At 40.8% G+C, this 26,027-nt stretch overlaps 1 protein-coding gene across 3 annotated transcripts in view; it reads right to left on the reverse strand.

Moving 5' to 3' along the window:
• Positions 1 to 26,027, reverse strand: part of LOC128536245 (neuronal PAS domain-containing protein 3) — a 237,705-nt gene that overhangs the window by 134,006 nt on the left and 77,672 nt on the right. For all 3 annotated transcript variants that reach the window (XM_053510425.1, XM_053510426.1, XM_053510427.1), the window contains one exon: positions 5,861 to 6,105. In XM_053510425.1, the coding sequence (XP_053366400.1) occupies positions 5,861 to 6,105 (245 nt within the window). The remainder of the gene's footprint in view (positions 1 to 5,860; positions 6,106 to 26,027) is intronic.

Raw genomic sequence — 26,027 nt, forward strand, 5'->3', positions numbered from 1 at the left:
TTTGTCAGCTGGACAAGTCCACTGAACACACACACACACACACACACACACACATACACATACACAGAGGAACAAATCATGTGCTGCTCACACACGCTGTCTAAAAGAGACCTTCGTTTAAGACTACACACAGAGAGTCTAAAATAATGCAAATATCATAATTAACACTATGTTCAATTTGATATAATAATAATAGTAATAATAATAATAATAATTATTATTATTATTATTATTAATAATAATAATAATAATAATAATAATAATATTTAGTATTTTGTATTATAAAAGGGTCCAGTAGGCTTCTCTGTAGTACAGTGTGCAGTAAAGACATGGTGATTTGTAATACTTTGTAAAGATATTATCTACAGCCGAATACAAGTTCAGGCAAAGAGCTGAAAAGAGCTTCGATATTCATTTCAGCTGTCTTTCTGATTTATTTCTCTATTATTGGGCCATTTGCAAAAGGACTAATTACCGGGCCAGAGCTGACATCCATATAGCACAAGTCTAGCAGGTCAATGAGAATAAAAGCAGTTAGCCATACATCATCACCGAGCACGTCGATTTCCCGGGAAACAGCGATCATATTTGCGTGCTGTCGGGTTTTGCATGCAGAAAGTCTAGGCCCTCGTCGAGGTAAACGCACACGAAGACCTGAGCACGTGCGAAACACAGCGCGTCGCGCGCAAACACGCTGCAGGACCCACAAACACACTCGCAAACAAGGCTATTGGGAACGTGAAGGCACCCCGGAGGGCCGTCACGCTGCCAACCCTGGCTCTGTTGTCTCCATTCGAAAGAGAAATAGGCCATTAAAAGCATAGTTGCACACAAGTGCTCTGTATGGGCGGCTCACAATTAAGACTCGCGCAAGCTAGCTGGGTTTGTATGGCCCGTACGAAATCCCGCACAATAAAAAGTCTAATTTAATAAGGGGACTACAGGCCTTTAAAACCGTGCCACAGTGGCATGTCCGTGTTTTTCCCAGACGAGGGTAATCTATTCATGAGCAAAGTATGTACACTATTCACTGTTATTAAAATACATTGTTCAACAACAATGCTTCCTCAGGCTGTTTCTGCCAGGCCAAGAAACCAGAGAAGGTGTACGAGTAATTGTTTCCATGGCAATTACTACTTTCTTTGGTGTGCATTCGAAAATAAAGAAAATAAGACAAACATGCCCAGAGCCTCCTTGTAGCCAAAAGCAATTTCCTCTCCTAAATTTAGTTATGCAGAGCCTATGGGCATCATCAGCATTTAGTAATTAGTTTTATAATTACTGCTGTTTTGCTCACTGTCATTCAATTTTTCTTACAGGACGACTGGGGAATGAAACATCTCACACTCACAGCTGGGCAATTTACCATCCATTTATACAGTTAGACATACCAGGGAGGCTTTTTTCATTTTACCCAAGATGCTCTGCTTCTCTGTTTCCAAGTCCAGGTTGCAAATAAATAAATAATTAAATAAATAAATAAATAAAAGCTCTTTCAGCGTTCTTTGAGTCTATTGTGATGCAAACGCCATTAATTCCCTCATTACCATTAACAATAAAAGTGGCACACTGGGCACCTGGAGAGATCAGTTTAATCATTGGCGTGCACGGCACCAACCTGCTCCACCAAAGCCAGCCGTCCTTCAGAAGAGGCGTCCAGGACTAAAGAGCAACTGGTCTGTCAGTCTGTGCGATGTTCAAAAGCTTTAATGAGCTCGCCCTGTTGGCTCCATTTGATGTGTTGATACGTTGTTAAATTAGAGGCGTGAAGGTTGCGCGTCAGGTGCACAGGAGGCCGGCGGTAAACACATACAGTACGTAGTGGCGCCATACGCATGCGTGGTTGTAAATGCCGAGAGTGAATGAAGTCCAAGGGACATTAGAAGACCTAATGAGTGGAAGAAGGGAGGGGATGTGAAAGCAGGTCTGATGCTTCTTCAAGGTCCCTTTGGAGTTTATTGATGAAATTATGCTAATTGGGACATGAACATTTGGCTGCAGTTTCAATCCTTAAGCCCTGCTAATGCATGAAAGAAAAAAAAAAAAAAAACAGGCTAAAATTTTTATGAGTGACAAAACTATAAAGAAAATTCATAGCGCTGGATGGAATGTAAAAGTTTTGGGGATGCTTAATGATATTGTTGATGATAAAAACCTTTACTTTTACCTCTCAGGAAATCATAAAGTGTTCATTCTAATACACTGTTTTGTGCACATTATTATCATATAATCCAAATTAATTATTGCATTAAGTATGTAAAAATGCTCTGTGTGGAATGTTTATTTAGCATTTCTGCATGGAGTCTCCAGTGTCAGCGCGACTTCAGAGAAGATTTGTTTCACTTTGTCATTTCTCAGTAACAAGCTTTTGGTCATTTACTTCAAGACAAAGAAATTATTTCTTACAGTTGCTTTTAACTTAGTCTTACAGAGAGTATACAGCATTAAATGTTATTGCTAATGTTTTAAACTCATGCATAAGAATAATAAATAAAAAATTGTTACTGCTTAATACATTCATGGGTCACTTCACTGGTACTGGGTTGGACCACCTTTTCCCTTCAGAACTTTTCGTAGCCTGAATTCCACAAGGTACTAGAAACATTCCTTAGATATTTTGGTTCATTTTGACAGGTGCATGTCCATGATGCGTATCCCCCGTTCCACCACGTCCCAAGGTGTTATATTGGATTCGGATCTGGTGACTGTAAAGGTCATTTGAGTACAGTGAACTCATTGCCAAGTTCAGGAAACCAGACTGAGATGATTTTAGCTTTGTGGCATGGTGTGTTACAAAAGGATGGGCATGGGCAGTAACAATACTCAGGTAGGCTGGAGCATTTACACAATGCTTAAAGGGGCCTAAAGTGTGCCAGGAAAACATCCTCCTTACACCTCGCCAATTTCTGACTTTACAATCCAAATTGTGCAATTTTGGTGAGCCAAAACGAATTAAAGCGTCAGTTTCCTGTTTTCCGCTGACAGAGCCTTGACCTGGTGTGATCTTCCACTACTGTACAGTAACTTCAGCAGATGATATTGACCATGTCCACATGCCTAAATGCATTGAGTTGCTGTCATGTGATTGGCTGATTAGATATTTGCATTAAATGCAATTTAATTTGTACATTAAACCGTTTCGTATGTAATGGTATACCATTACACCACCTGACAAAATGCCCTGTTGTCGTTTTTCATTATTTCATACTGAAATACTTATATCTGTGGAAAAGCAGATCTCCAGCAGATCGGTGCATCCATGCAGTTATAATTAGCGGAGATCTTAGAAAGGGGCTTACAAAGCCTCCCCCTGCTCAGCTAATACAAACTGAACCCTAAATCTCAGGCATTAATGTCAGCTAATTAGTGCTTTCAGTCACTCCAGCTTGGCATTTTTAAATCATTCTGAAATCACATTTAGAGGAGAACAGATCTGGTGTGTTTGGAGCTCAATTTACCATTGTGTCAAATCATAAATCATTCATTTTCTGCTCTGAACCGCTAAATCTGATTGCAAAACAGCATGCTAAGTGATATTCTGCATTCAGATGGATCCATTCCAGGACTTCTTTCTTGTAAATGAAAAGGACGCCATGAGAACGCTTGTCCTTTGCTCTTCGGCTGTCTATAGGCATGAGACGCGTGAGTGGCAGAGGCAGGAGCGTATAGTTTTTTGGAGTGTGTGCATGTGGGCGTGAGCGCGTGCCTGGTGAAGTGTGGCATTTTGGTGACTGCTCTCTGCTCTGCATGCATGAATAATGAATGCACAGGTGGTGGAGGGGGTCAGGAGGCCCGCGCCAGCCTCCAAACAACAGAAAGGTCATGCTTGTTTGTGCAGTGTCCTTCAACAGATGTGAAACGCTCCTGACAGAGACTAGCAAATTTTGGTTAAAACACTCCAGGAAAAAAAAAATTAGTTGATGGGTCAATTACCGTAAAGGTCAAGAGGCGCGCAGAGGAGAGGCAGCACGCTCGCAGGAGTTATGATAATAAATCAACACTTGAGAAGTGGAGGTCAAATTCTTTTAGTTCAGATGCCAGTAATATGAGGAGCTTTTATTACCGATAAGGGCCAGCAATCTCTGCTTTGTCACCTTTGTTTTGTATTCAAGGGAAGAGAGCTTCATTTTAATGATGTTTGGCGACTGAGAAAACCATCAGCACAGTACAAATGCCAGCTTCAACCTATTCTTTATTCCTATAGAAGCGAGAATAAAAGAGGATGTTGATTTTTCTTTAAGCAAAGAGCCGCTCCTTGAGAGCAGGGAGATCTGCCAAACACAGCTGCGGCGAGATTTCCCTAAAGGTTACAATCATCAGTTATTAGGTAGAAATGCCTTACAAGGAGTCAGCTTGGGTTTTTTCCTCAGTGAATCTGGTGTAATAACAGTCGCGTGGCCTGCTGCTGCAGCTCCGCATGTACAGTCACGGGCAAATTGATTGAGGGACTGGGCTGCCAAATGAACTGGGGACTTCCATGCATCAGAAACGATATCATTTTCCTCGGGATCACCTTGAGTCAGGTGCACCAGTGTTGCAGAGCAGAAACGGGCCTTGCCCTTTACGCCACTCCACCTGATGCAATAATGCACCATATGCTTGTGTTAGTATGCTCCATGCTGATCAAAATGTGTCACGCTCTTTTATCCTAAAACAATCCAGAGCGAGCCAGAGCGGGAACGCTCCCTGCTTCCTTAGGTCAAAGCCGTATAGTCACTCCAATCAAAGAATAAACACAGATTCATGGGCTTGGAAGCACTGTCAGTGCACTGAGTATCCATTAACTTGAGTGACGCGGGGCAACACAACAGGAATCGATAGCAGGCTCTGTTCGAAATGTAGTGCAAATAAAACGGACCCAGCTCCTGATTCAATTCAAAGTGCTGCTGTCAATGAAGGACACAAAGCTAGCCTCATTGTCCCACTCTTTTAAATACTTACCTTTAGATCACAATTAATATATCTCCTTCACTGTATAATGGTTTGTTTGTTTATTTGTTTGTTTGTTTGTTTTTGATTTCTGTGATGCAGAACGGAACAGCTCCCCGAACTCGCTGGTCGACTGTACATCAAATAATTCTGTATATACATTTTCTCATTAAAATTCATGCAGCTCTTCAAAGAGAGACGACAATGATGCCATCTGTTGTGTGCTGGCCAGAATACACAGAATGCAGCCTCCTTAAAATGCGTGCAATTTCTCCGCTCCCTATGGCCATTTTCAGTTCTGCAGTTATTCCACTTTCTCCGAACTGATTTTTATTTGTACAGCAAGGCAGAAGCAAATATAAAACATTAAAAAAATATTCAATTAAGTCTACTACTAGTACTTAAAAAAAAAATTAAATGATGTGTGACTACCTTCAGCTGTTTTTTTTTCCCCAGAGACAGGTCTGTGTTATATGTTTTTTAATAAATAATAATAATAAAATTCCACCGTGAAAAAACACACAAAAAAAAGGAAAGAAATCTCTTTCCATTAAGCCTGACTATTTTGTATCACCTGAGGTTTAGCATTAGTTCATTAAAGAGGTCCATTACTCATATGGTCGTTACTGCCCAACAACGAATCCATAGTTACTGTTAAATCTATACACTATTTCAGTATAGTACCATTTACAACTAATTAGGCTTCCATGAAGCATGACAAACACTCATTCTCTCACCTCATATACCCTACAAAAACAAAAATATGGCCTGATCCAGACTTTAGTGCTAAGGGTCTAAATTAATTGGCTTTATTGAGTTTTTTTTTTGCTATTTGTCTTTTCCTTTTCCATTTATGCTTATTGTGAAGGATGTGTGACTACAGGATAATATCTTTAGTACAACCGAGAAGAGACAACATGTGACCTCTGACCTTTGACTGAGGTGTTGGGTGGTGGTCCTTCGATGCGCAGGTTCCATGGCGGGTCGCCCTGGTTGGCGAAGTCCCTCATCTTCAGGTAGCTGATGGTGAGGCGTATGATGGAGGCTTTGTCCAGCTGGCTGGTGATGGCACCTGGCAGTGGCAGCATCTTGGCCAACTCGTAGAACTCAAAGTTCTCCTTCCCTCTGCGCGAGCGTGCTGCATCACGTGACTTCTCCTTCCTCAGCGCCTGCAACCTGACAGACCATAGTGAAGGTTAGGAAGGCAAGTAGAATAAAGACTAAAGGCTAACATTTCATTGAAAGCTAAGTGTAAAATCCATATAAAATGTAATTTGTTTTAATTAGACAAGTTCCTTAATGTTATTACAGCCTGTTTGTAACTTAAAGGAAAAAGTACTTATAAAAATGCAAATAAAAAAACATGTTTTATATATTTTGTTAATATCTCTGTTGAGGGTAACAATTTTTCTAGCCCCTAAAATGAATTTAAGAAAGAAAAGTATTTAAGATAGCACATTCACCCTGAGGTAAGACCTCAGAGAAATATGGAAAAAAAAAAAAGCTCCGACGCTACAGGCCTTTCTGAACAATGTTAAATGTTGAAGTCCATGACAGCACAATTAGAAGAAGACTGAACAAGTATGGTTGGTTTGGAAGAGCTGCCAGGAGAACGTCTCTTCTGTCTACAAAGAAGATGGAATCATGACTCAGGTTCGCAAAACTGCCTCTGAACAAAGCCGAGGCTTCTTTTGTTCTATAGACAGATGAGACCGAAGTGGAGTCGCTTGGTCTTAATGTCCAGTGCCATGTTTGGGGAAAACCAAACAGCATTTCAGCAGAAAAACCTCATATCCTGTGCTAAGAACAACAGTGGAGGGGTAATGATTTGGCTTTTTTTTGCCATGAGACCAGGACAATAATCATGAACCAGGACAGTAAATCTATATAAGAATGGATGAAAAATAAAAGAATCAAGGCTTTGGAATGGCCTAGTCAAAGTCCAGACCTGAACCCAATTAAAATGCTGTGGTCGGACTTTAAAAGAACTGTGCAGCAGCAAATGTCCAAAAACCTCAATGAACTGAAGCAATGCTGTAAAGAAGAATGGAAGTTGATGTGAGACTATGATAAAGGCTTAGAGGAAAGGATTCCTTCAAGTTAATGCTGCAAAACGTGGATCAACAAGCTATTGCATCACGGAGGTACTTAGTATTGCCACGTTTATTTTTTTTAATAAAATAAACTACATTTTTAGTTAAATAAATAATGGCATGGTGGAAAAATATATTGTTTGTCCGAGGTGGTATTTGACTAGACCTGCTACTGTACAATCAGATGACTTTATTATGTTTTTACCCCTCAAAAAAAAAAACATAGAATAAAAATAGGGGTACTAACTTTTAAACATGAACATATTTACATGTCTTTGTTTTGTGCTGTTTCCACCTCGAAAATGCAAATAACAAAATCTAACATGGACAATAGCCTAATGCCAGTTTAATAACAGCAGCTACACAAAATATCTGATATACCATGTGATTGCGCTTTTCTTGGAATGATGTACAGCTTTCTGTTATCAAAAAGGAGCAATTCTTTCTTTCATTTGCAGCTCATTCATCTCGTCCGGGGGATAATTCATCACCAGGTGGCTACCAACATATTCATAAATTCACCTATCAGCTACAAAGTTTTAACTGAGCACAGCTTGGCATTCTTTTCCCACAGAACAATGTATCTGTTCTATAATAAAAAGAGCTTTTTTATGAGTGCTTTTAAAATTATTATTATTTTTTTTAACCACTCAGTAGAGATTATGGCGAGTCGTTTAAATGATCATTGACGCACAATCAGTAAACATAAACAAGATAGAGTTGGTCATTTGGAAATGTATACATGTCACATCTATAGAATAGTTTTTATTCTCTAACAGTTATTATAGACTCCAACATACTGTATGTACATTGGTTCGGTTGAGGCTACACTGGCAGCATTACACCAACCTGTTACTGATTATACTCTTATAACAGCATGTCCTGATGTGTTTTATTCGTTCATAATATTTCAGATAACAGTCACTCCTGTGCAAAATTAGCAAACCTCATCAACAACAGACTGGGTCACAGTGGTCTGTACTGTAGGAAGCAGACTCTTCTGACACCGGGGCAAAGGCAAGTAAAATTGCAGTTGCACTGACTTTCTTCTGCTCCGTAGGGAGACTTTGGCTCAATTGATTTAGTCGTCGGAATCCTGAAGTGGGTCGAAGTTGTGATTAGCTTGGGCCTGAGATCTCATGAGGCAGCTTCCTGAACGACTTTCATATTGCTGTCTTTTTCCACAAAGCTAAGCAGAAGGCCAGAGATTTTTCTCCCCCCATCAAAAAAAAAAGAAATGATAAGATGGACAAAGAATGCTGCACTGACCAGATCATATTTTCTGGTCAGGTTGGGCCTTGATATCAAAATAAGAACATGAAAGAAGCGAAACAAGGCAACTGTTCCTACCGCAACACAAACCTCAAGATTTATTTCGGGATCTCAAGATCTCTCCACGTTCCACAGTCGTATTTCTATGCTTGACATTTATTTATTAATTTTGTTAAAACTTATTTTCAGTATTGATTCCTTGGTAAGTCATAAAAAAAAGAAACCATGGGAAAAAAATATATATCCCTCTTATGTGAGCCAAGACCTTTTTATTTGAAAGCCATATAAATCCTTGGCATTTAAAGAGTAAGTAACTGCATGCAACCTGTGACGCTTCAATAATAATGTAATGTACAGAGTGCATATTTTCGTTCAGGGGTTTGCGGGACTCTGTGGGTTCGTTCTCCTGATTTATGTGATTTTCAATCAAACAACTCGGAACAGCCAGTTTCATACTTCCAACGTGTAACTGCCCACTCTCAGTGGCGTTCATCATCTCCAGCCATTCTGAATTAAGTCTGCAATAAATCAGCCCGGATCCCCAGCGTTCCCCACCGGCCAGCACTTAGATTAATTTTTTAGCACCGCAAATGCAAAATTGGTTAGAGCAAATGCTGAAAGGTGTGTGTGGGTTGGAGGGAGGGTGGGTGGGGTGGGGGGGATTGTCTTGCAAGGTGAAGAATGGCTGTTAGTGGAGAAAAATGATCAAATATTGTTCATATCTGTAATCTCAGCAGATAACAAAAACACAAAACCGGGATGAAATGCCTCTCGCACACCAAATATAAACACACAGCTCAGTGTTCGGTCTCCTTTTTCACGGGCCCGACTCTATATTGAATATGCAAATAGTGTCCTCAGAAGCAGCCTTGAATTCCGCGGCTCTTCTCTGCCCTTCGGCCATTCATTCACACGATGTATGCAATTTCCAGTGAAAACCCACCGAGCAACGCTGCACGAACATTCACAACGCCACCGAAGAGCCTTTCTGTTAATGTCATACACACAGACATTGAGATTTTATTTCATTTGTTAATTTCAATATCGATTTTAACAGATAAAGTTTGTAGGGAAATTTACTGTGATGGTTTTACCAGCTAACACACACACACACACACACGCTGTGGCCTTACATCCTGGTGGCAGATTGCTATTCTCCATCTTTTAGACCGCTCTGGCACAAAAAGGAAAACACCATTTGATGGTCTGCTGCTCAGACAATATATAAAGCTAGTTGTAATGGTTGTTTGGAGGCAAAGTGCAACAGAGCAGCAGAATTTCATTTGTTCCGCAAACTTGGAAAGCATTATGTCGTCCTGCCCGAATATTTCTTGAAGCGCCGAGGTTATGTGACCTTCACCCCGGCGACATATTTATCACGTTTTACGAGAGTAAATGCAAGAAACATGAAATGACATTACAGAGATATTTACCCACTGCCTCGCGATGACTTTTTAAGTACCTTTCAAAGGAAAAGGATGAAGCAGCATGGAACTATGTGTAAAACACCGGTCTGAGGCTGAGTCTCGGCTCTGGGCAATCCACAGAGAGTCCGGCTCAGTCTGCCACACCTACAGTTGGTATCTACCTCTTTGATCCAGCCGACAATGATTATAGCGTAACACAGTCAGCTTTACAGTGCAGTTAACTAAAATACCCCAACTCACCACCGTTGGGTGAACTGAATAATATTGGCTATCAATTATATACCAGTAAACTGGTGACATGATCAATAGGCACCCAAGGCTCATCTATGCCTGTGGGGAGTAAAGGATAGCCTGTCTTATCTAGAGAAGCCAATTCAGCACAACTAGCTGCAAAAAGTCAATGATGGCTCTGACACAAAAGTATGGAAGCTTCAACTTACAACCCACAGCACCCAAAGAATCCACAGCTAATGTCCCGGGCCAGGCACCTCAGCACACCCCAGGAAGTCCTGTGGAGCCACGCCCCAAGGAGCCAGAGCTGCCATAGTGGCACAAGGAAAACCTGCACATTATTGGGTTTATCTCACTCACTCAATCATTGTCTATACCGCTTTATCCTGTATCCATGGCTCATTGGTGTGAGTAAAACATGACAGGACATGCCATTATGGGAAAATTATCAACAACATTGGTGTGATGCATAAACACAGTGAAGTTTATTATTTTTCTATTACTTTTTCTATTTCCTCTTACTCCTTACTGTAAGTTATAGTAGCTTTATAACAAATTCTGAGCCTCTGGCTCATTCAGGTCTGTGTGCATGGGGTTTGCATATTCTCGCTTGGTGGGTTTCCTTCCTCAGACAAGAGACATGCAGATTAGACTACCTGGCATTTCCAAATTGCCCGTAGTAAGTGTGTGAGTGTGTATATGCTTGTGCCCTGTAATGGGTTGGCACCACATTCAGGGTGTACCCTGTTCAGGATAAGTGGTATAGAGAACGAGTGGCTGTCAGTCTGTTAGCAAAATAATGTTACGTTTATTATGTGTATGTCCCATCTTTTTGTGACAAGTCCTGCCTATGGCGTTGTGCTCGGTTAAAATAATTCGCTCTAATCTACAGTATGACTACAGTAATAAGATATTGACAATGCTTGTTTAGTGCTGTTTCATAAGAGTTAGCTAATAATGAATCATAAATATGTGTTAATTATTAAATCTCTTAAATAAGTGTCAGTCTCGAATCATCACAAGTTATTAATAAACGAGATTGTTGTCAATAACGAGGATTATTTTGCTAGTGTAACTGCTGGCCTTGTAATAAACAAATAATTTGGAAGTATAAGAGTTGCTCTGTTTTTTTTTTTTTTTTGCAACAGCTTACAAAAAAAAAAATCGATATTTCGCAAACTTTATAAAATCCTCTACTTTTTTTGTTTCTCCTCCCATGTGTCCCTTTAGAGGCTCCATACGGAAAAACAAACCTACAGCTCGAACTACTAGAAAGATAATAAATGCTTCAATAAATACAGAATAAAATTTTTAAAAAGCACAAAGTCAACAACTGATATTAAGAGAGATAAAATTTTTTTTTTAAATACAAAACAGGCGGGTTAGCGCCATACGGACCTTTAATGCTTTAAACGCTAAACCTCCTGAGGCAACATGAAATCCTGCTGAGAAAATTAATAATAGTAAGATCTTCCATATGACTTGTTCGAAAAGGGAAGGCGTGTGATTTCCTCTTCTTCCAGGCAGAACGATTTAGACACAATTCAGTATTTCATAAATCATCGTTTTTATTCAATACACGAGACTGCTGTGGCAGCAGGAGATCTCGACATGTTTTACGCAAACATTGTGCGCGCTTCACCTTGCACACAACCTTACTCCCTTATTTACCAAATTAGCTAATCACCCCGGCGCAATCCAATTCGGGGGCTGTGTGTGTGTATGTGTGTGTGTGTGTGTGTGTGTGTGTGTGTGTGTGGGGAGCGGGAATCGCTGAAAGTTGTGCAAATGATCATTTAGGATCGCTGTAATTGCCTTCATCAGTAGTGAAAAAAGCAGGCAGACAAGAAATGTCACTCTAGATTATCTTCCTGCCTCCTGAAGCAATAGATGACACCAATGATCAGAGACTAAATGCCAAAACCAATCAATTCCTTTTGTGTCTTCTCTCCTTGCCGCAGCAGAACAGGCCACAGTATAGGTTATTCTCCTAATTAAACTAAATGTTATCCCTATGGTAACTTCATTAATATTCGCATCGATTTAGTTACACATATGTCATGCTGCCGGTCATCGCTATAGAGAATGATTATGAGAAAAACAGAACAAAAAACAGCCTATAATGTGGAGCTTTATTATTCTTCTGAAGCCAAACATGGGTGAAAATGTGTTTACAGTCAGGGGAAACGTATAGATGTGTGGAAGTCAAGACAGCACTGTAAGCCTAGCCTGCGGCTATGTTGAATATTACCCTTACAGCATACTGAATCGGGGTATCTAGTGTTCGACTTTACTCTGTAAGATACCAAGGCACGCTAATGCTCTTCAAGGTCTGTGTGTACTGCTCTATTATTCAGTAGCCTGGCTGTGGTGTTCCCGAGGATGTTCACTAGCCTCATTAGATTTGAATGCTTGTCTGATGCGACCTCATTCATCGGAGAAGTGTGTGGACACGCGTGTGCTGATCACTCTGAATAAGATCTGAATAAGGAGCTCTACAGAGACAAGTGAACTACTGAATCCTCTTTATGTTTATTAAAGTCAAAGAGATCTAAAACCAAACAGAAATAGAAGACAGGAGCAAGTTGCAAAAACTGGTCGAGCTTTACTTAGGGAGAGGAAATGAGGCTGCATAAGGACATAACAGCAACTGTATAAACTGTACAAACCTACTGTATATGGACATTTATCAAAACTCCAGGAGACTTAGCTCACGAGGCAGGGTACACCCTAGACAATGTGCCAGTTTATCCATCGCAGGGCACACACACATACTGTACACAGGCTTACACACTCATTCACACACTATGGGCAATTTTGGAAACGCCAATTAGCCTAATCTTTGGACTGTGGGAGGAAACCGGAGTACCTGGGGGAAACCCACCAAGCCCAGGGAGAACATCCAAACTCCATGCACACAGAGATGGGAATTGAACCTGGCGGTGCAAGGCTAACCACTAAGCCACTGTGCCGCCACTTAAACATAAGTTTTTAATAAAAAGAAAAAATTTGAATAGTGAAATAATTATATAATATAGTGCACTTTATGTAAGGGTCAGAGGCAAACAGTGTAATAATTGTCACCGTTAAGACTTTGTGTTCTACAGCCACTATGTGACTAATTTTGTAAAGCGTCTTGGCAAGCAATGTCACATTATTACCATTACACCAAAAGGACACTGAGCGGCTGTCATGTGGTTCTGAGTAAGACATAGCACAAGGTTTATGTTCAATAAAATCTCTGTCACTTGACCCTAGAAAGAAAAAGCTTTTATGGCTGCTGAGGTTTACTGGAATACAAATGTCTACTGTATGTAGGTTTATGTCAGTATGTAAACTGATTGGCTTGTGTAGGTGTTATGCATCTCTACGTTATAGTGCTGCCTAAATTGCGTGCTCGTCTTAATACTGTACAAAAAATTTAAATACAGCAGAACCTTAACAGCCCTTTCACATCGTCACGAAGAAAAAAGCACTGGGATTTTTTTCTTCGCATTTTTATTTTCCTTGGTTGGAGCAATAATAACAATTATCAATGTTGACGACAGTTGCAAGAGACTTTAAGCACAGTATGGTGATGACACTCTCGCTGAAAAGTAAAACAGAATGGTGTAAACATTTTAAAGAAGACTGTACATGCATTAAAGGTGGCACAGTGGTGTATTCCCTTCTCTGTGTGTGCATGGAGTTTGCATGTTCTCCCGGTGCTTGGTGGGTTTCCTCCCACATTCCAAAGACATGTAGGTTAGGCTAATTGGCGTTCACAAATTGCCTGTTGTGTGTGTGTATATGTGTGTATGTATGTGTGTGTATGCTCTGCGATGGATTGGCACCCTGTCCAGGATGTACCCCACCTTATGCCCTAAGTCTCCTGGGCTAGGCTCCAGGTTCCCGCGACCCTACTGTAGATACAGGATAAAGCGGTATAGAAGATGAGTAAGTGAGTGAGTGTACATTCATTAATCAGCGCACTCATGGTTCCATAAATAATCATGAATAATCAGCAAGTGGAAAGCCTGATACTTGAATTTCACTGGATAACTTATCACCAACTTGGGGAGGAGACACATCTGTCTGTAAGAACTGTACACACTCTCGTTCCCAGACACAGGGTAATAAATCTTTATAAATGTTATCAGGCTGGAAGTTATATATAACCATTTTCTCATGTTTGGGCCAATAAAGGAGTTCTTGGGAGGCCAGCTTCCTACTTTAGGAGCGTCCATGTTTTGAGTAATCTTTCTACCTTGATGGTATCCAAGCACTAGTGAAACATTAAGATCAAAATTCTGCACGGTCAGAAGTTCTGGTTTGACTTGAACACCCCTTATATTAAAAGATACAGCAACATCTAGGGATTTTTTTTTTTTGTATAGCATAACCCAACCAAATGGTAGAGATGGCTCAATCAAGTTCAAAACATTTTGAGACCTAGTGGATCGAAATGTGTTTTACCACAAAGTGGAGCAGAACGTTAAAGGGTTAAGCTAATGAAACACATCATACATTTATTTTAAAAACACAAAGCCGGTGTGAGCTTTTAGAGTAATTATCATTCGCTTCTGAATACACACAGAAGCAGAACAGATCCAAATTAGTAAGTCAGTTCTTTTGTTTTACAGTAGATATATTTAACAAACCTTCTAACATAAGAAGGAAAGCAGACAATGAGCAAAAGGAGGCTGAATGAGCGTTGGCTTTGTGTTGTTGCTCAGCTTCTTGCTGTGGGGCTGAGGCTATTAAAAGCAATACCTGCTGAAACACAATGGGGGTAAAATAAAGATGAGGAAAGGGAAGGGAACAGGGAGGCTTAATCAGCCTGTCTGTGGTATATATTGATTATGACTACAATCATGAGGTCAATTTGAAAAATAAGAGCAACACATTATGCAAAAGCCCTGTTGGAGGTGAAACATATCCATATTTCTCTCTCTCTCTCTCTCTCTACTGCACTGGTATTGTAAGCTCAGCTGAAGGCTCTCTAGAAGGCCACATTGGGAATAAATTGTCCTCTTGTCTTCCCCAATAGTTTAGTGGCATATACTCTCCAAAAGCTCTGAATACCATTTACTGAATGCTTACACATTCCAGGCTCTCCTGGCTGAAAGCAATTTTGTGTCTCTTTTGTTTTGGTGAAGAGGCTAGAAAAATAGGAAAGGCACACAGCTGTACACTTGGAAAGGTGGCTGAAATTAATGGTAAAACGTTTATTATATCCACATTGCAGAAGAGAAGAGACAGCAGCGGCAATTGGTACAACGTGCATCCCAATACCAGGCACAAATTCAGTAATAACAAACAGCCGACGTCTTGAACGCCCTAACATCGTCTTGTGACCGTAAAACCCCTTCCATTTTCTAACCTTCGCACTGTCCTTCGGAGAAGTAAAGAATGGTTCACAACTTTTAAATCAACACTTTTTTTTGTTATCAAAGGAATATGAGCATGCACAGCACATGCTAATGATGGGAGACAAAACTCTGAGCTGTCTGGACAAGAGATAGGTGACTTTTCAAATAATATCCTTCATGCATAAAAAAGTACCCAGACACAAACCTGCTATTTTACTCTGTATAAAATGTACAAAATGCTGCCAACTCATGCAGTATGGAGAAGCATCCGGTCATGTCTGAATCAAATGTCAGCACAGAATGCTGCCTACTGAGATAAGTCCATCTGCTCGATTTTACATGGATACTGCGCTGTCCCATGCATCCTATAACCAAGTCTGTCAACAGCCAATCAGGAGAAAACAGCCTCACTGCAGGAGGTTTTGGGCAACTGTGTATAGATACAGTAGGAGTGATTTGTAATTGTTTTGATTTTGTCAGTATGTTTCTATTATTCATTCAACCAGGACTAACGAGGAAACAATACCCTGGCAACACTTGAATCTACATCTTTCACAAGCTCTTTGTTTACTTTTATAGCTTTAACACAGATAACCATTTTGTGTCTGCAGAGCAATCTTACGTTTACGTTTTTTGGTTTTTAGAACCTTTGAACGGTTTCTTCCAGTTTTCTGGAAGTTCTGGGAACGTTTCGGTTAACCTTTTGGAAATGTTTGGGGAACAATCTGGGAAGGATTTGAAAAACTGATTTTTAAGTTAAGGAATGAAATTCCTTCTTCGCATATCCCTGCGTAAACGGGATCAGAGCGCAGGGTCAGCCATGATACAGCACTCCTGGAGTAGATACTGTTAAGGGACTTGCTCAAGGGCCCAACAGTGGCAACCTGGTGGAGCTGGGGATTAAACCGCCCATCTTCCGATCAGTAACTCAGTGCCTTAGCCCTCTGAGCCACCACTGCCCCATATTTTGGGGATGATTCAACAAAGTGTGTGAATCTTTACACTGCATTCTCTGATGCTCATGAGCCTACATAGGCAGTAAGATATCAAGGAGACGACATCTATGCAAAATTCACTCTTTTATCAAGTTTAGATAAAATGGTTATTCTTGGGAGGATTCACAGCCTAAGTGAGAGGTGGGAGTAAATACTCCAGTACCATTCAAGCAAACACTGACTCAGTAGAAAGGAGCATTTTGTATATGAGCACTGACCTCCTAGCCTACGTAATTAGCACAAATACGTATCCGCTTACTGATTATTTCATCATATGCTGTTGGTGTAGTTCTAGTCCACAGTGCATGTCTGATCAGATGTAATGTCTCAATGCATTCTGTAGGCTATAGAGGTCTGCCTGGTGTCAGTGAACCTGTAGTGTGTACGATTGGCTGTTAAGAGCATCGAGGCGACCAGATTGGCCAGACAAAAGAGAGGCTGACAGATGAAAAGGTCACTGTGGTACATGTACAAAGTGAAAGTGATGTCAGAGCTTCAGAGGAGAAAATAACTGTCGAACCATGACCTTACAGTGGCCATACAGAGTGTGGACCGAATAAAGAAATTACCAGAAAAACATGGGAGATATGCTGCAATGCCTTAAATCAAGTGAATTTCACAGGACTGTTAGAGACCCAAAGATACTCAAGGTCAATACTGATCTGCTGGACATAATTTATGTCAAGTAATATTTATCATATTAACAAAGCATACCACCATCATGGCTATGGAGAGCAAGCTTGATTAATATGTGGGTGTGGATATCGGATTAATATTGAGTATTATATGATACCCTGAGATCTGGAAATAATATCGTAACAACGTCACAGCTACAGTATCAATGGCTCTACCGTTGGGTGTGGCCTTGCTTTCTGTATGGGGGAGGTGGCACACCCTTTCTCACCTGTCAATCATACTGGCACCAGCCAATCATGGGAATCTGTGAGCTCATGCATCTGAAACATGGGCGATAGCCCTTTCCTCCGAGTGTGTTATTCCTTCCTGTGAAGTGGCATCAGTACAACAGTGTTTTTCTTATAACTGGCATTTAGGAGAAAGGATAAATAGCTTGTTGTCTAACCAATAGCCAGAAAGTCTGAAAAGAAAGGAGAGAAAAAAAAAACTTGTAATGTGTTGTGGAAAAAAATATGACATCGCTGAGTGAGAAAACAAATCTTCAAACTTAGAGTACAAGGGAAAAAAGCCAATAATGGTGTCTTGAGGTCTCTTTTACTCTTCATTCTACATCTGGATACATTTTTCTTCGGAAGTCAGAACGCCTGCTCCCAACTGCTCAATATCATAGCGGGTTTTGTTCTTTTTGAGAAATGGTCCAATTTCCCTCTAGAAATTGTTTCAAATGTATCTAGCAGCTTGCCTGGGAAGAGTGAAACTGCTCCAAAGACAAAAGTCAGTACAGGTTTTTATTATGGAAAAATCCATAGACTGCTTGTATATGAAATATTATATTATTAATATTTATTACATTGTAAATATTCCTATTTCCCCATAGGAAAATCCCATACCCGACATCACCATCATGCAGATTTGTCAGCTGCATATCCAGAATCCACCACATCCCAAAGGTGCTTTGTTGGATTGAGGTCTGGTGGCTGTGGAGGTCATTTGAGTACAGAACTCATTGTCATGTCAAAGAAACCAGTTCATAATTTGATTAATCTTTAGCTTACATGTGGTCATAAAGGTATGGACCTGGCCAGCAACATTACTCAGGTAGGCTGTGGCACATAAAGAATGCTCAATTCGAACTAGGGTTAGGTGGGCCAAGAACATGTCCCCCACACCATTACAACACCACCTACGACCTGAGCCATTGATACAAGGCAGGACGGATCCATGCTTTCATGTTGGTAAAGACAAATTTTGAATTATCATTTAAATTTCGCAGCAGAAATCGAAACACATCGGACCAGCCAATATTTTGTTGTCCAATTTTGGTGAGCCCATGTAAATTGTAGCCTTAGTTTCCAGGTCTTAGCTTACAGGAGTGGCACGCGGTGTCGTCTTTTACTTCCTTAAGACGCAACGATTTGTGTGTTCAGAGATGCTCTTTAGCATAGCTCAGTTGTGACAAGATGTTATTTGAGTTACTGTTCTATCAGCTTGGACCAGTCTGGTCATTCTCCTTCGCCCTCTCGTATCAAAAAGGCATTTTTGCTGCTCACTGGATATTTTCTTCTTATCAGACCATTCTTTGTAATCCTTACAGATGAATGTGCATGAAAATCCCAATAGTTCAGCAGTTACGGAAATACTCAGAAAAGCCTGTCTAGTATTGAAAACCATTCCACGTTGAACGTCACTTAAATTGCCTTTCTTCCCCATTCGGATTCTCAGCTTGAACTTCAGCAGATCGTCTTGACCATGTCTACATGCCTAAATGCATTGAGTTGCTGCCATGTGATCGGCTGATTAGATAACAAGTAGACCGAACAGGCGCACCTAATGAAGTTGCTGGTGAGAGTATATGCCTTTTACTTCTCTATTCTGCTTAATTCTATAAAATGTGTTATGTGGGGGCTGGGTTCAGAAACCAATTTTTTCCTAATTTATGTGGTGTCTTCATTAGTAGTTTTTTTGCAGGTAGGATTCTCATTTTATGCCCTAAAGCCTTTGCTTTTAAAAGGTCAATGCTTAAACTGCTGGGGGGAAAAAAAATGGAGGAACTGAGAAACCAGAGGAATTCATTATCAAGCCCGGGAACATGTTTCGATTTTACCTCAACATTCCTCTATATGATTTTTTTTTACAAAATAAACAACAATAAAGAAATAAATTAAGTGTAGTCTGATCAATCAGGTTGATTAGTGTAAGTTACTGGCATGTGTTTACATGATTTGATAGGTGGATGCGAGTCCTCACTCGTGTTTTCAGAGGAAGGGTTTGTCAGCAGTGATGTCCCGTCAGTGTGTAATTATGAGCGCAGTGGAGAGCCATGGCAGCAACGTGCATCTGTGGAGCTCTGCAGCGCGCCAAATCCCGTTAGCCGTGAATAAACCCATCGGGGGCGGCACAGGTAAGCCAGACGCAATGCGATTACATGGCGAGAGTGATGCCTGAAAAGCCGAACTGCTAACACAAACCACCCCTCCCTTTGTGTCTTAGCTGTACAGAAGAGCAGTGTGCCAAATCTGGTTTACTGCCTCTCACCTAAGGCATCAAGCCAACAAAGGCCGGACAAGCATTACACGGTGGGATAAAATGGTGCATTTGTTAATACGAGGCCATGAATATCAATGCAAATATCTGAACAACACTTTAGAGGAAGTGGAACCTGCTTTCCCAGTCTCAGATATGCTGTTTATGGCGCCGACCCTGATATCTTAGTATGCTGCCAGACTCCGAATCTTGAAGGTTGCAATCTGATCGGCTGTAATACCCACGTTCATTCTGTTCACAAACTTCTGAACTATGACACAAAGAGCTGTTCAGAACAAGATTTAATCAGTTGATTGTTGTTTGGTCATTTACAATGTCAGCCAAACAGTCGCTTCCTGTGAAAGTAGGTGGTTCTTGGCCATGCTTAGTGATGAAAAGTACCAGTCTCTGTAGCAAAAACTAGAGAACAAGGGCAGGCTCAGCTCTGCCGCAATGTTCAATTACTCACTCCACACCTTCAGGCTGTGTGTATTGATGGAGTACGCTGGTCTCCATATTTTTCCCCAGACACCACGTTAAAGAGAAACAGACAGAAAGGACTAAGTCCAGGCTGGAAATGTTCCAAGAGACTAATAACGGAACACAACCAACAACTCAGCCACAATGGTGTGTAACGTGACACAACCTCCCCATACAGTCTTCCCTTTTTGAACATTACACACATTAAATAGATCCCACCCCCCCAGAGAGGTATCGCACTCCACTCATCCCCTCATAAAGCTGCTCTCGGCACACCACAACTAGGCCAGAGGAACAGCCGAGGCAAAACTCGTGACAGGAGCAGTGTGATGAAGAGCTGCAATGTCTTCTCTCCAAATATGGACTATTGCTCAATCATGAGAGAGAGACAGAGAGAAATCCCTGACAAGCAAAGGTACACTCATTTCTTTCTCTCTGTTTCCTCATTTCTTACGTTCTCTCTCTGTCCATCCCAACAGCACCTGCAGTGGGCGGCCCGGTGAGGTGGAACAACTCTGTATCAGCTCCGAAATTAGCAGCGCTGGCTCGTTAAAGAGCTGGCACGCTCGGCGGCAGGACAGACACGGTTAATGGCATAAAAGCCTCCATCACCTGGGAGCCACACAATTACTTGAGCCAAGGCTTGCACTCACCACATCTCCTCCTGTACACCCCCACACCCTTTTCCATAGTCTGTCTCTCTCTCTCACACACACACACACACACACACATACACACATCAAATCCTTTAGACAGCTCACTCCTCTTTTCCTGGCCTCTGGCCAAACCAGGGGAGACAGAGAATGAAATGGTTCTCTCTCTCTCTCTCTCTCGCTCCATTCCCCCCCCCCCAACCCTCACATTTTGACTGACAGTCATACTGACTCGTGATTGTAATTGTATAGGAATGCAATATGATACATACTGTTTAAAAAAACTCATATACTGTAATTATATGCTTAACAATTAAAATATTCTTTATGCGATGTGGATGTTGTCACACATATGGCAGACATGGTAGTTGTTGTGACACGTATAATTATTGAGGAAACAGAGCTCTTTGTTCGCCGGATAGAGTCAACATCCAAGCAGAAATTTTGACTGCTAACATTTGTATTTGCTGACCAGACAGGCTTAATTAAAAGTGATTTTTTAAAACACGTTTAAAAAGTCATATGAGACAGCTCTGGTTAAATAGGTTGTGTGATTACAGTCATTCTCTTCCATTACAAAAAAAAAAACAAACTGCCAAACCATGGAGACACACAACGCAGAACCCAGTAATCAAGTCCGTATTTATGTAGTTCACGTTCACTTCCTATGGTTCTGCGGCATTGTTCAGAAAACAACAGCACTGGAAGTTGCAGGAGGATGAGCAAAGCCCAGGGCCCAGCAGAAGGGCATGTTGGGAAGCAAACCCCTGCAGTACTAACAGCCTAATTATCCACCATGTTTTGTTGCAGTAGTGAGACCCATGGAGCAAGCACAACCCTGGTGCACTACCCTTCCCCATGCTGGAGCGTCAAGACTGGGGCTCGGCAGCAGGTAGCGCGCCCCGCGTCCCACACCAGTCAGTGGCGTCCTGATCAAAGCGCTGCACAATGGACTCCATGGTGGGTCAGCCGCGCAACAACCTGTACGAGACTTCTTCGCTCAATAATAAATGAGAGGAACATTTGGAAGTAATTGGCTGTGGAGAGGCACCCGTCTCTCCACCAGGGGAGCTTGTTTGTACAAAGCAACAGAAGCTAAATAATTGATGCTCAATGCAGAGCTTCCCTCAGATTGCCTTGATTTGGAACATGCTCCGACTTCGGCTGGTGTGCTACTGCTGCTGATGATAATCATTGTTTAGGAAAACAACCGAAGAGAGAAAGGGAGAGGGAGGAAGAGAGAGGGAGTGTTTTATCATCACAGTTTTTCAACCAGAGCTGCAATGACCTGTTCCACAACAACAATAATCATGAAAAATGCGCCCTGGACAACTTGTTATTGAAGTTGGCTTGTTTAACGGCTGTTCTTTTTCCAGATTAGGCCTGCCTCTGATGTTCCATATGTCTCTGATATTGCTCCCACCTGCATTTCCCCTCTCTGTGTAGGCAGCGGTCATGGTAAGTTTGCACAGAAGCACTGTGTAAGAATTAACCCTGATACGCTGGATCGGAGCGCGCTGTGTTTTTCTGCTGACGGAAGAACATTTCGCACAAGCAAACACTTTTCAATATACAGTGTTCACATACGGTTCTTTATTGAGCCAAGTAGTGTGTTCACTTCCTGTTTTTTTGTTTATCTGTGTTCTGCTATGTACGTAGTTTTTTTGCACGTGGATCATTGTCAAAGTAGGCTACTCGTGATAAAAGTGCAGAGACAGAAATGATGTGAACTCTAATCAGAATTCCTATTGTTAACACACTGCCAGGACTCTCACTGACCCTACAGTATCACCTATATTATTATCATATTGCTGCCACAGAGGATATTGCTGGCTAAGAAGGAGCCCTGCTCTGTACCAATGTGGTATTATTGCTTTTTTTGACCAGGCCAATATCACAGTGAAGCAGAGCTCTCACACAAGACAGTCCAAGCTAGGGGACAACCAATAGCAGCGCACCTTACAGCACTATGGTCCCCTAAAGCATTAAAGGTAGAATGAAATAATAATATGATGTAACCAACATCATATTATTTTTTATTTTAATTCAACTTAAATACATTTATAAGGAATGTGGTAATTTGAGCCAGAGTTCTGCACAATTCAAATGTAAACGCTGTTTAGAACTGTTTCTTGGTCATCTTGAAAATTGGGGTTTGCTTCAATTAAACCCTACAGCCGGTTTGGAAGCTTGGCATTCTCTGCAGCACATCCGAGAACTTCAACTCGTCAGATTATTTTCTTTTTTCATTATGTAAAGCTGGGGGAAAGGACTAAGCAAGTTGCTTGTGTACTTCAAGTCGAGCGTGAAGTTTCCACAGTCGGTGATGATTTGGGGTTTCATGTCATCTGCTGGCGTTTTAACAGTATACAGTATGTGGACACAAGTCCCCATACATACAGTACAGTCAGGCCCATACATTTTTTGGGATGTATTTTGTCTCTTTACAACACCACATTGAATTTCGAATGAAACACTCAAGATGTAGCCTTCGAGTGGCGCAGTGGTAAAGTGCTCGTCCTATCATCCGGAGATCGCTGGTTCGAACCCCGGGTGATGCTGTTTTCCTCTCACAGCCGGAGGCACAGAGAAAGCTGATTGGCCGAGCTCTCTCAGGGGGGAGGGATGAGAGGTACTTGTGCTCCCACATTAACCACGGCTCTACAGCCAATCAGGGGCGTCTGTGAGCTCGCGCACGCGGAAGGAGCGGCTATCGCTTTCCTCCGAGTGTGTTACTCCGCCCCTAACGGTGCGTGAGCGAGCAGTTCGAAAAAATTGCGGTCGGCTCGCGTCTCGTGGTTCGGAGGAAACAAAAAAACAAACAAAAAAAAAGAAACACTCAAGATGTGAAAGACTTTCAGCTTTAATTTACGGGGTTTAACAAAAGTGTGGCATAAACCATTCCGTATTACCATCCACACACCTATTTTGGGAGGCTCATATATAATGGAACAAACTAACATTATTACAAACATAAGGACTGCCTTTAATAATTAAAAGATAAAAATACCTGTGCAGTCAATGACCACCTGAAGTCCGGAACCCATGGACATGTGGTTTCACTCTACAGTTTGTTTTGAGTCATTATTCAATCCTGAGATACTGGATTTCAAAAATTTTATAAAAAAAACTTTTCCAAAACATTACATACTTTTTTAAACTGCACTGTGTATATAACCTACAGTGTATAGAACTTGAGCAATGTAATTAGTTAACCTTTGAGTGAGTGCTTGCACTGAGAGCGTTGTGAAAAATGAATGCCTTGTGCTGACCCATGTGCTTAATCAACCTCTAATACAAGAACAGCCTCTGGTTTGCAGATGCCCCTTGACTATGAAAAAGCATCGATTGTCATCCAAAAAGCATGCCTCTCCATTGCTTAAGTGTTGTCTCCCAAGATTAAAAAAAACAAACAAACAGCTAATTAAAGAGCAGATTATCTTACTGCCAAAAGTGATACACTGAATGTGCAATCGATCTACAGTTTGGATGGAATTCGTCTCTATGAAAGCAAACCTGTGATTATGATCCCCTTCTCTAAACAATTCTAGAATCTGTCCTGGGTATCACTTGCATTTGGACCAAGTCTGAAAACTCCCTAGATCGGAGTATTTCCTTATCAGATAGCATTTCAACCTAGAACCATTTCAGGAAATCGAGGACACTCAACCGTACAAACTCACTGAAGGACCTTTCAAAACCTTTTAACTTAGAGTATGTTAATGCACATTTATCATAGTTATTTATGTGTATGTGTCCTTCAAACCAGTGATGCTTAGAAGTACAGAAGAACTCTTTCTCTGTTTCTATCTACTGGATGGATCTCACGTTCCAAAATAGAGCCTTTTTGGTCTCAGAGTCTTAGTGCAAGGCAAGTGAGGTTAAGAGGCTCTAACGAGCACTTCTTATCTGGTACGGAGTAGTCATTATGCAATTGTTTCTTTAAAAACCCATTGTGCGTGTGATTAACAAAACAGGAAATTATGAAGATGCCTCAAGTGGAAAAGGGGCAACCGTTGGGATGCCCCAACAAACACACACTCTGCTTTATAGTAAGGATTTCTTATTTTTATTAGATTATCCTATAAAATTAAAGAAATATATAAAAGAAAAAAGAAAGAAATGGTGTGTTGAAATGTAGTTTAAATTAGTCAAATTTATTCAAATTTATATATAAGTTGGAGTATTAAGCACATGATATAAAATGTACTTTTAGTACAAAAAAACATTTATTATAATAATTTACAGATAAACTGATTTTTCTGAATATCTACAGTATCTGGCCGAGTTGCTGATAAATGTATTTTAAACACAACTGAAGTTGATGCTGTTGATTAAGTACTATGAAAGTGCAAGTCTGATATATTAATAGTGACTAGATTTGATGTTAATTAAATGAATGGCGATCAGCAATGCTAGCCTCTTTGTTTACTTCAGTAGCTTAGCTGTAGTTAGTTGCTACCATTGCTACCCTGTATAATGCGAGTAGGCTACTCTATAAAACATAAGCATCCTGCAAGTATACAGAATACAAAAAGGTTAAAGGACATGGAAAAACTTTATAATTACAACGTTGTTATTTGCCTAAAACAAGCTAGCTAGTAGCTGGGTAGCTAGACTGTTTTTAATATTACCTTGACAAGTGCGCCTATTCGAGACGCTTGAAAAGGAAACTAGAAGAATCTGCAGTGGGTGGGATTTGTTGCCCAAGTAACTGTCAATCACTTTGGTGCGCTAATCAATATGCACTTTCATAACGACCTGTCTATCATTTCTGTAAACGTTGTTTTGTTAGTGTCCCTTCCACACAGGGTGTAGCTCAGTCGTGATATGGTGTAAGTGACAGTGTAACCTCTTATAGTATTGGTTACAAAATCAATGCTCTTTTGTGTGATCAGCTAAAAAGTAACGGGTCTCTATATAAAATGTAGGAAGTAAAAGTACAGGTTTTTTATCAAAAATGTAGTAAGAGTAAAATGCATCACATATGCAAAACAATCGAGTTAACTGTAGATACATGAATAAAAAAAATTACTTAAGTACAATAAGGACATAGTTGTACTTCTTACTTATTACTTGCCACCTCCCGAGACTAATTCTGACTTCACCAGACCGACAGCGTGTCTATCACCCAGACTAGAGTTTTTGGATAACAAATCATCATGCAGATCACTTATACAAGCAAAGAGAAATAAGCAAATATCGATTTCAGGAAGTGTTCCCAACCTGAGAGTATCTGTAGAGAAATCTGCCCTGTGGATTTTGCCTGAAATTTGATTAACAAGCCAAATGAACCAATAAACAGAACGTAGACATCAAGTAGATTTCAGTTCTCATGTGTAAAAGTCGAATTGATGGAGCAGTCTAAGAGAGAGGTCCAGCAGACGTGATCTGGTATCTGAGGACAGAACAGCTACTAATCACCCTGGTTGAAATC

Source organism: Clarias gariepinus, chromosome 13 (assembly GCF_024256425.1).
Source record: "Clarias gariepinus isolate MV-2021 ecotype Netherlands chromosome 13, CGAR_prim_01v2, whole genome shotgun sequence".
Classification (NCBI taxonomy): domain Eukaryota; kingdom Metazoa; phylum Chordata; class Actinopteri; order Siluriformes; family Clariidae; genus Clarias; species Clarias gariepinus.